The sequence below is a fragment of the Eptesicus fuscus genome, chromosome 5 (genome assembly GCF_027574615.1).
Source record: "Eptesicus fuscus isolate TK198812 chromosome 5, DD_ASM_mEF_20220401, whole genome shotgun sequence".
In the NCBI taxonomy this organism is placed as follows: domain Eukaryota; kingdom Metazoa; phylum Chordata; class Mammalia; order Chiroptera; family Vespertilionidae; genus Eptesicus; species Eptesicus fuscus.
In genome coordinates, this window is record NC_072477.1 from 32137991 (window position 1) to 32150224 (window position 12234).

Consider the following 12234-nt stretch of genomic DNA (forward strand, 5'->3'; position numbering starts at 1 on the left):
ATGCTCTGATGGAACTATGAGTTTAGTAGGGGAAGTAAGATACATAAATGATCAGAGAAGGTAAAAAAATGAGCAGTAAAGTAAGAAAGCTGAGGTTCGCAGGGGTAGCAAATATTGGCAGTTGAATTTGCCCAGAGACATATTGGCTGAGCTGGCTCCTCACTGATTTGCAGTGTTAGCAGGTCACGTTGGTTAGTTTTTTTGCTTTAAATATTCTACCAGCAGACCAGGCAGTGAGGCAAAAGTTTATAATGGCTCACCCTGCAGCTAGTTTAGTGCTCCTATTAAAGTTTGTCACTGCAGTTGTGTGTAGAAACACTGAAATCTATTTCTAAGACCAAATATTATGCAGAAATATTTGGAAAGGGGTCTGTACCTAAAATAATGTTTCTTTAATGTTTTACTATTTCAAAATCTCTAAAAAATAGATTTGACTTAACAGACTCTAGTTTACTTGCTAGCCTATATGCTTTCTCAATGTTTTAAAAGGCATTACCCATTGTGATTAAACACTGCACAATCCTTCACCCCCCATCCCCCCACACACCCCAGCTTGTTCTTCTCTGTGGAGAATCACCATTTTATAATGATTTATTAAGTATTCATAAAGCCAAAAGAGTTTATCACTCTCCTTACATGGCACCTTTGCAATCAAACACACCATGATTGAGGCTACCGATCAGTTTTTATTAGTAAAATATGTAATTAAAACACATTGACTACTTTTTAAAAAATAGACCATTACTTTCTGGTAAATTCTATTTGAAAACCCATAAACAATAAATTTCCCTTTAGAAAATAATTTACAATAAAATGTATATTGTAGTCACCCGTGACTATGCAGAGGTGAGGTTATTTATTCTAAACAATACCTGCCTTTGTACTTTACAACAAACTGCGAAATCCTAACACTAAATACAGCCGATTGAATTTAGAGCCCCAAGCTTTTCTGTATCCATAAACTCACCTCCTTTCTGTCCATCAAGATTATCTTCTCCCAGAGAACTTTCAATATCTGGCCTCAATACGGTGCAGGCACACAACAAACGAAGAAAAAAAACAAAAAACAGGACAAGCAAATCAACAACAACAACAAACACACACCTGGGGCAGCTAAAGTTTCCATTTCCTTCATCTGAGACACCTCAAAGTGCTTTATTTAAAATATACTCTCTTTGGGTGCCTTAAGGGGAATATATTTAACGCCTCTATTTTTGATCCAATTAGTAGATGACATTAAAAAACAAACTGTTACATAGGTAACCAAGGTCCAACCTGTTAGGAGACCTCAGATAATTTTCTATTCTACAAAGCACAGCTTCACACCCCAAAGCATTAGATTGGCAATTTCGGAGACAGTTCCATGGCAACACCTGTTCCGCCCCGACCGACCACCCATCCAAAAAACAGGTTTGGGGAAGAGCTAGGCACCAGAACTGGACAAGCCGCCGAAGACAAAGGGCAGTGCTGACCCCTCCTGTACCCGCCGGCCTCCCCACATGCGCTCACACACGTAGGCAGCAGCCGGGAGTAGACGCGGGGGACCCGCGCCGGCCGCAAACCCAGGGGGCGCGGAGCTGAGGGCGGGGGCCTGGCTGCGGTGCTGCGGCCCAGCACGTACCGGGGCGTGGCCTGCAGTGCGGTGGGCGGGGCGGGGGGGAAGTTTCGCCCCGCGGCTCGAGTTTCGCATCCTTAAGAAGTACCAGGGGCACCGGGAACCAAAGGGATGCCAGGTCCCTTCCGCATCCTTGGTGCTTTCCTGCCGAGGGTCTGATCACTGCCGCTCTCAGGCACCTGCCTTTCCTCTCCGTGCAGGAATGGAGCCAAGACAAGGGAATAAAGGAAATAAAATAATACAAGGAGATCGGGTGTCTGAGCAGCGTCTTGGGTAAAACCGTCCGTTACAGGTAAGAATAAAAATTATGCCCAAACCTCTGAAAGGTGTGAACACAACAGAGCTCCAGAAGGCATTCAGATTTGTGGTGAGGTGTAGCGTTTATCTTATAGGTAGACTATTTCGTATCAGTTCTACCGATTGAACTAATTCTCTGTAAAATGCTTTGGGGACGACGGGTTCAGCGCTATGTAAAGGGATGAAACAGGAGCAAAGTGGTAAGTGGCAGACTTAAAAAAACACCCGAGTAAAAATTTTCTTCACATTTTTGTTGGTTCCAGCTAGCAGTATGTTTGCGAAGGTTTTATTTAACCAAACCCAATTGTTAAAAAAAAAAAAAATCCATTTTCTTTGCAACTTGTTTTTGATGTTGCTACAATGGAAATTTGAACTTCTATAATTTTTTAGATTCTGTGAAGCCAGTAACTTTTAAGTCCATCCTTTTTGTGTTTTAGAGGTTTTAGGGGAAATCAAGATTTGCAATGAAACAAACAAAAAAGGGGAAATATTTGCAATAATTGTGAGGTTATACAAACTTATTAGAAAATAAGTCGAACGGTTCTGGGAGAACCATACCATACATTCCTATGGCAGGTTAGTTTGCTGTTGTTCTTTTCATACATTATCTCATTTACCTGATAATGTCTCCATAACCAGACGTCATGGAGACATAATTCAGACTATTTTTTGAACCTGTAGTTCAAACTAAAGCCCAGCTAAATAGCATATCAAAATACCACTTTTATTAATTTCCATTTGTCTTGCCATTCCTCTTAGGACATCCCCTCCAAGTTCTGTATGGTTTCATTACCTTCAAGAGACACGTACCTTCAGTTCCCTACACCCCATTGTTTTTTCCTGTTTGCTATTTAAAGTTAATGAGGAAAAGGGTATGTTCTGGACTAACACTGCAAGGTGGTTAGCACCAGCTGCTATGGAGCTACTACTGATGGCCACCTCTCCAAGACTATTTTCTCATCTACAGAACGAGATGCAAGTACTAATTCATTAGGTTCCTTTTTTTAAGATTGTGTGATAACATGCAGAACGCTTAGCACAAAGTCTAGCATATAATACTTATGAGATGTTAGCTTCATTTTAATTCCTAATCTTTGTGTCATTTCACCAAGCAGTGCTAGGCTGTCTGGGGAACTATTTCCAGTTCCAAGGTTAATAATGAGGCTTTAGAACACATGAACAAAGTACACCAAATTCTTTTTTTTTTTAAATATATTTTATTGATTTTTTTTACAGAGAGGAAGAGAGAGGGATAGAGTTAGAAACATCGATGAGAGAGAAACATCGATCAGCTGTCTCTTGCACACCCGCTACTGGGGATGTGCCCGCAACCAAGGTACATGCCCTTGACCAGAATCGAATCTGGGACCCTTGAGTCCGCAGGCCGACGCTCTGTCCACCGAGCCAAACCGGTTTCGGCACACCAAATTCTTTACCATACTTTCTTCAAGTGTGAAAATCATACAATGGTCATTCATTCATAGCAGTACCAGAGAACGGGAAGTAGGCACGCATAGGGAGGGGACAGGAACATTAAGGGGAGAAGAGCTATTATAGAATTATAATTGTTAGGGTATGGTTATACTTCATAGATAAAGATATTTAAAAGTCTGTGATTGAGAGAGAGGGAGAGAGAGAGAAAACAATGAATGCTGGGAAGGAAGGGCTGTTTCTGCTATTTCAGCCTCAAGCCCTCCATGGGGTTTGTTTTTGGGGTGACCAGAGGTTGTTTCTTCCAGCTCTACTGTCCTTTAGAAGTGGCTTTCTCTTCTAAATCATTGCTGTCACAAGTAATTTTCTCAGACCCGGTCATTACATAATCTGACCATTTACTAATATTTGAAAACTACATCAACTTCTAGTTTTCAACTCAAGATAACTTGCTATCAGAAAAATAATTTTTTATTTCGACCTGGGGATATTAAACAACTACTTTATTCTGAAATACCACCTCTAGTACAATCTGTAATTAGTTAAATACACAAGAACTTGGATCATAATATTTATAGTGAAGTATACATGTGCCCCAAAATACTGGACTTTTAGTATTGTAAACTTTTGTTCCCAAAATTTCATGTAACTGAAATCACATTTTCTTCATTTTTAAGATAAAAACAGCCCCCCTAAGATATGTGGCTTAGTTTATTTTGTTCAGGATATTTTGTTCCTATAACCTCAGGCTATAGATGGTATCTAAGATCTGGCATTACCTATATAATTTGCCCATAAAAGTAATTTGCAGTTACTTCTTGGTACAGGGATTCACAATGATTTTTCTGCTTCTTTTAAATACCTTTTTATGCTTTTTCAATATATATATTTTATTGATTTTTTACAGAGAGGAAGGGAGAGGGATAGAAAGTTAGAAACACCAATGAGAGAGAAACATAGATCAGCTGCCTCCTGCACACCTCCTACTGGGGATGTGCCTGCAACCAAGGTACATGCCCTTGACTGGAATCGAACCTGGGACCTTTCAGTCTGCAGGTCGACGCTCTATCCACTAAGCCAAACTGGTTTGGGTCTTTTTATGCTTTTTAAAAATTGAGAATGTATTACTTTTATAGTCAGAGAATAATAGCAATTTCATAAATATATATGGAAGAAAATCAAAGCTATTTTTAAAAATTTAAATATACAGTATCATCAAAACAAAAACAAGGTTAGTTCTGTTTCATATTAGAGTCAGAAGACCCAAGTTTAAATCTCTGGTCTGGCATTTATTACCTTTAGGGCTTAGACAAATCGTTTACCATTTGAGGTCTGAATTTCTTCATCTGTAAAGTAGATTAGAAATCTTTATTATTTAAAAAAAAGTTTTTTTAATTAATTGATTTTAGAGAGGAATGGAAATTGATTTGCTGTTCCACTTATTTATGCATTCATTGATTGATTCTTATATGTGTGCTGACCTGGGATTGAACCCACAATCTTGGCGTTTTGGGAAGATGCTCTAACCAACTGAGTTATCCGGCCAAGGGTAGAAATCTTTAGAGGACATTCTAGCCCTTACAACACTATGTTACTATAATGTTTAGGATTGTTTCACCCATCCCATTCATATTAAAATATTAAAATTACTAGAGGCCCGATGCACGAAATTCGTGCAAGAGTAGGCCTTCCTTCCCCCGGCTTCCCTCTGGCACCCAGGACCTGGGCTTCCCTCAGAGCCCTGGCTTTGTCCGGAAGGTCATCCATTCTAATTAGCATATTATGCTTTTATTATTGTAGATTACCGTATTTTCTGGCGTATAAGATGACTGGGCGTATAGAAGATTTTCCTGGGTTAAAAAGTCGTCTTATACGCCAGAAAATGCGGTATTATAGATTTTACTTGAAATAACTAATCCATGCCAATGTAATCTTCATAAAATACTTAAATTGTTGGCAAACAATTTTAGGAGTCGGAGGTATTGAAATAAACATTAACATAAAAGCTGATCAAGGAGGGCCTGGTCCACAGAAGATGTTTATTTGAAGTAACAAAACAATACAGTTAGTGTTAGATCCAACCACAAAGAGCAAAAGGAATGAAAATTTTGTACAATGCACATAGAAAAACAAGATATTTACTGTGACAACTATATATTTCTAAAATAATACCTCTAAAATCACTCAATTATTGAAATCTATATGAAAACAGAAGGATGTTAATCGCGACAAAGTGCATAAAACCAAACATCAAATTTTGAGCAAATTAACATACTAGGCAATTTTGCTAACAAAGCATGATTTGTTTGTTTGTACACAATCTGCTCAAAACATCTTTATAACAACAGGGTGGGCAGAACATTTAGGTTTAATATCAATTACACAATATTAGCATAAATTTCCACAACTACAGATAGGGTATTGTTTTTTTGTTTTTGAGCTGGCAAAGTGACTATAGAAACATCAAATTCATTTCTCTGAATTGAGAATTTTATCCAAATAAATGTCACATACCTTCTAGATATATGCATCTTTCTATATCATGTAAATGGCTTTACCCATTTAATAATAAACCATACAAGCATTTAAGAATCATTATATGATTAACAATGTCATGTTCCAGGTTTAACAATTTCATAGGCCAAAAACAAGTTCTTCTTAAAAACTAGTTTTATAAATGCAGTATATATTGCATGAGTAACTGCTGGTATTTTTTAAGAAAATATATTGTGCAATTGAGGCTACCATGTACTGCTGGCAAAACACTATTGTTAATGTAAATGTGAAAAACTGAGTAAAAATTTTTCAACCTGATCATGATGAAAGGTTACTGCCTTCTTAAAAGATTATATTGGCATCTTATTAAAAATAATTCGAAAAGGGACAAACTAGGTCCCTAGCCCAAAATAAATAAATAAAAAGGTGCATTTTAAAAATTATGCTACTGCAATGCAATGGTTTAAATACCAAAGAACTGTGAAAATGTGCTGTCTGTGATCTGGCATTAATGTAAATTAAGTAAAAAGGGGATCAAAACTGAACTAACAGAGTTTGTGCAGTATTGTAGCCAGGCTTCTAAAATTAGATATAGAAAATATAAATAGACTGCTTTAGGTAATGAGCCACCAGTGTCCAAAATAAAGGAATGAGATTATGAAAAAGCTCAGTTAACTTGATCCAGCGCTCTGAGTAATTCTTCACCCTGCAGTAGGTTTCTGCTGCCTTGTATAGGAGCATTAACTTCACAATCATAACTGGTCAGCTGTGGTAATCCACTCTCATCCATTGATTGCCCAAGGAGTCTACATGCTAAGTCTGGAAAACAAAGAGATATCTAAGTATTCATTCATCTAGTCAATGATTATTATTAAACACCCACTATGCACTAGGCATTGGGAACATAAGGCAAATATAAACTCTTTCTGGAAGGGTTTTTAGTCTATGGTGTAAACCAGTGATGGCGAACCTATGACACGCGTAGCCATTTCTGATGACACGCGGCCGCATGCCAAGGATGAAACATTTGCTGCTCCTGAGTATGAAACATTTGCGACTAGAGTCTTGGAGTTAGTTTTCTCCTCAAAGTGACACACTACCCGAGTTACGCTCAGTTTTTTGGCGAAGTTTGACACACTAAGCTCAAAAGGTTGCCCATCACTGGTGTAAACCATCGCTATGTAAACAAGTGTAATCAAGTGTTACTGGTGCTATGTCATAAATGTTTACAGGATACAAGGAAGGACAAAGGAGTGCTAAATCAATTTAGAAAAAAGCATAAACATTTACAAGGTTCAGCTTCTATTCAATATTAATAATATATAGACACATCAAAGATAATTATTAAAAATATAAAGTTCCATCTTGAAATAGCTGTTACAGACATTAGATAAAATGCTACCTTACTTTTTAATCTTGCTAAGGAATGAAAACCACTATCACTTAGAACAAAGCTCCTAAATAAAAAGCCATATAATTCTCCTATTGATATTCAGGACAAAAAGAATAAACTAACCAGAGGGTATTAAAATAATAGTCTTTTGCTCCATTCCATTCTGTTCATTAGATTTGCATCCTTTTACGCGTTTCCAAGAAAGTGATGTGGTAGTTGCACGATCATCTGGCTGCTGTAATAATGTTCCCTAAAAAGAGGAAACTTACTTCAATTTTACTATGTTGTTTTTTTTAAAAAATCAAAAACTTTGATATCAATGAAAGTTTAATAACATGGAGAAGGAAGGTTTCTTAAATCAAATACTACCCCTGATTGTTTTTAATTTTTTCTTTTACCACTACTATGATCAAGCCATTTATTTGCCATACATTATGGCTAACACAACTTCTCTGTAAATTCTTTCCAGTTAATCTGGTTAATTTAAAATATCGGTATGGGTTACACTGTGCACATTGACTTAAGAAAATTATTGTGTTTTGGGAATAAGAAGGGGAAATTAACTTAAAGGGAAGAGAACAAGACTGGTGGTGATGTTGGGTGAAATAAGGGGAGAACATCACTTTTTACTAAAAATACATCTGTATTATCTGAAATTTTTACACCGAGAATGTATTCATTGTTTTTGTTTTTAAGAGAGTGTACAAAGTGAAAAAAAGATCAATGTTTAATTCTAAAACTACAACTTTAGTATTTAGAACAAGGAATTATCTATATATGTAACTTATAAATAGAACATTAGCTAGACTAGAAAAAGCAAACACACACTCTTACACTTACAATTCCTACTGCTTGAAAAAGTGAACCATCATGTTCTATTTTTCGTTTTCTTTGAGCATTCTGCAAAGCTAGTATCTTTGGATTTAGTTCTTCCTCAGGAACAGTAGTTCTGAAAAAAAAATTTTTTTAATAAAAATATGGTTGTTTTATTATTATTTTTAAGAACTATCCAAATAGCTTTTTCTCAAAAAAATATATTTATACTAGAGGCCTGGTGCACAAATTCGTGCACTGGTGGGGTCCCTTGGCCTGGCTGGTGATTGGGGCCAATTGGAGTCAATAGGGGCTGGCCAGCTGGGGGAGGGACCATGGGAGGTTGGCTGGCAACGGGAAGTTGGCTGTGGGAGAGCAATGACCACCAGGGGGCAGAAGCTTAACACCAAAGCTCAATTTTTGAAACAAAATATCCTAAAATTTGCATTTCCCTATTAATCAAAGTGAACTAGATTGATATTTTTGTAAGTCAAAAACTTAAATATTGGCCTTTCATTCCATCTAATATAATTCAGATAATCTTGGGACTACTGTGATACAAAATTAATTTCACACTTGCATAGCATTTTCAGTTCATAAAACATTTCATATTCACTAGTTTATTTTAATTTCACTCCAATCCCAAAGATAGTAACATACATATATAATACCATTTTATAAATGAGAAACCTGAGGCCTGTTAGGTAACTATCTCAAAGTCCCACTGCTAATTAGTTGTGGATATGGAAGTACATTCTATATCTCTTTAGACCCATGCCCTCCCCCCCCCAGTGATCTTCCTACTAAGTCAATTTGCCTCCATTATTGGTATGTTATCAAACCTGCACCTAAAATTAATATTAAATAGTGAAGAACTACTTGGTGGGTCAAATGCATCAATTTTATCAGAGCTACTTTGTCTTCTCAAGAACTCCATCAATACATTAATCATAAATGGCTCCTTGCTCTGTTTCACATATAGTTGAGAATTTATATGGGTAGGTAATATATTACTCTAACTCCTTCCTACATGCAGTTTTGTAAAACCTCCAATATACAGACAGGCAGGTTTTAAAATTCTTACATAACTATATTATCTTTATGAAGTATAATTCAGTTTATAGTATAAATATCACCTCAGTAGTACTTTTAAAAAAAATGACTTTAGAGAGAAGAAGGGATGGAGGGAGAGAAAGAGAGAGAAAGGGAAACATCCTTTGAGAAAAGAAACATCGTCACCTTTTGGTGTACGGAACAATGCTCCAACCAACTGAGCCACACCGGCCAGGGCAGTAGCAGTACTTTTAATGGTTATCTTTAATCTTTGCTGTAAAGCTGTCTGGCTTAGTACAGTACTTTGATTTTGTGAATAATAACCTAGAAAATTAGTAATGAAAAAGCCTCCATATAGTTCATAAAATTCATCTCGTAAGGTATTTAGTGCATACTATAGTGGAACTAATGTAAAAAAAATTTGCTAACGTGATAATACTAAGACTTTGGTTTTGACAAGTATACAGTTGTTCAGAAAACTGAATATCCATAGTCTCCTGTAGCTAATAGTAAACTGTAAACAGGTTATTGTCATCACCATTATATTACTACTAGAGGCTCAGTGCACAAACATTCGTGCACGGGGGTGGGGGAAGGAGTGTCCCTCAGCCTGGCCTGCCCCCTTTCACAGTCTGGGAGCCCTCAGAGGATGTCCTACTGATGGTTTAGGCCCAGAGTGGGTCTAAACCGCAGTCTGGCCTCCCTCTGTGGGAGGCAACCAGGCCGATCAGGGGAAGGCACTGCGCCCCCATCACCCTGCCACTGCCACCACCTCCTATCGCTGCCTCCAGCCTCCAGCAGCCTCCCTGTGCTGGAGGCGACTGGGCCTATGAGGGGAAGGTGCCGCCCCCATCACCCCGCTGCTGCTGCCGCTGCCGGCCACCGTGGATGACTGCCCTCGGAACCTCGCAGCCGCTGCGGCTTTATCCAGAAGGATGTTTGGCTGTCCGGTCTAATTAGCATATTATGCTTTTATTATTATAGAGGATATTTATTCATCTATCCACACAATAACCATTTATTGAATAGCTAGTACACGATAGGTACTGAATTTATTAATACCACTAAAATGTCAACAAGACATTGTCATTGCCCTAAAGCAGTGGTCGCCAACCGGTGGTCTGGGGACCACTGGTGGTCCGTGAGGTCCAAAAGGTTGGCGACCGCTTCCCTAGAGGAACTCAGAGTTTAAATTTTAAAGTTAGCTGGTAACATGGTAATTTATAAAGTAATATAAAATGCTCCTTTTTAAATCTAAAGCTCCAAGATCTTTTCTTAGGTCTAGGAAAAGGCCTCTCCCAGCACTCTAGGTCAAAGCAATGATGCAAGGCAGAGCAACATGCCATGAGCCCTGGCTATGGCAGTGCCTTTTCCCATTGCTACTGATATCTGGATCAGTCTAGGCACAGTAGAAAAAGAATCATTTCTCTCCTACACACACTGCCCCACTGACTAGCTAAAACTTATTTCCTATAAACTAGAGCTTTAAATTTAAAACATGTTAAATCCCATTACAAATTATATACAGAAAGTATAATTTAATAAAATGTGTCTGGTGTCCAGATATTTGCTCAAATTTACTCCATAGAAGCAATGTCATAAAATCAGGCTTAGATTCCTGCTGTAGCTCTTAAAACCCTACTTAACCTATAAAATATAATGTTCTATAAATAAGTAATGAAAAATATGCCTGGCTGGTGTGGCTCAGTGGTTGAGCATTGACCTATGAACTAGGAGATCACGGTTTGATTCCCGGTCAGGGCACATGCCCGGTTGCAGGCTCAGTCCCTAGTATGGGCCTGCAGGAGGCAGCCAATCAATGATTCTTTCTCATCATTATTTTTTTTCTCTCTCTCCTCTCTCCCTTCATCTCGGAAATCAGTGAAAATGCATTTAAAAAACAGTAAAAGCAATTATATCATAACTATACATAAAATTTAAAAAGAAGTCTTATAAATATCTATACTGAATACTGAGGACTAAAGACCATCAGGCTCACTGTGGAATTGGAAATACCCGTAAGTAGGGAGGACTTTTTTTCAGGCTTAAAAAGTGCTCCATGAAACGGAAGCAGTAAGGATAAACTAGCCTGATTTAACCAACCATAAGAAACCAAGCAAGCCCTAGCTGGTTTGGCTCAGTAGATAGAACGTTGGACTGAGGACTGGAAGGTCCCGGGTTTGATTCCAGTCAAGGGCACATGCTCAGGTTGTGGGCTCAATCCTCAGTAGGGGGCATGCGGGAGGCAGCCAATCAATGATACTCTCTCATCATTGATGTTTCTATCTCTCTCCCTCTCTGAAATCAATAAAAATATTTAAAAAAAGAAGAAAGAAACCAAGCCAGTTTTTGTACATTTACAGAACTCACTGGCTAGATTTTATTTTTGGAAGTATTAGAAGACCCTACATTCAGATAGGTGATATGACTATTTTAGAGAAAATAAATACATAAGCTAATTTAGAAATAGTTCCTAGAGTGCTTATTCTAAGTTCAAAATTTGTATATCAATTTTATGTACTTTAAAGAATATATATCAGAAAGTTTGCTATGTTTAGAAATAATTTACCATCATACACATTTTCTAAAAAATAAAAGAACTATAACTTTAATGTTACATATAAATAAATACCTTTGACTCAAAGTGATAGATAACACGTTAGGGCTTCTTGGATGAGATTTTTCTGTCTGTTCTATAACTCCTTTTCCTGCTCTGTTTGGTGAGGCTGTCCGACTTCGATTATCACTATATGGTGATGTTGTGGTACTAGAAGTTTCTTTAGGTACGTGGGTAGGAGATGGAGATGCAATCAATATTTTAATGTCTTCCATACCATCTTTTGTGAGTGTTTTTAATTCATCAGTGATGGCAGTGGTAGTGGTGGTGGTAACAGGTGGTTCTTCCGTTTGAGTCAGCTGGAATACTGTAACTGTGCTCGCACTTTGAGGGCTTGTAGAACTGCTTTCCAATGGTGACAACTGATCGAAGGAACGTAACTGGAAGTCATCATCCATTGGGATATAAGGAGCTAACATCTCCAAGTCTAAATCAGTGTCCTATAGAACAACAAATGTATGAGTTTTTACAATGGCCACATCTTACAAAAGAAAAACAAGTTAAACTCAGTCATTAGAT

The 12234-nt window shown here is 37.7% G+C and overlaps 1 protein-coding gene across 1 annotated transcript in view; it reads right to left on the reverse strand.

The window, feature by feature from the left end:
* Positions 1-5353: 5353 nt before the first annotated feature.
* Positions 5354-12234, reverse strand: part of HIF1A (hypoxia inducible factor 1 subunit alpha) — a 49115-nt gene continuing 42234 nt past the window's right edge. Inside the window, exons 12-15 of the mRNA XM_054716008.1 lie at positions 11731-12155; positions 8073-8181; positions 7356-7482; positions 5354-6658 (exon numbers count right to left, since the gene is read on the reverse strand). Coding sequence (XP_054571983.1) covers positions 6507-6658; positions 7356-7482; positions 8073-8181; positions 11731-12155 — 813 coding nt within the window. The 3' untranslated portion in view covers positions 5354-6506. The remainder of the gene's footprint in view (positions 6659-7355; positions 7483-8072; positions 8182-11730; positions 12156-12234) is intronic.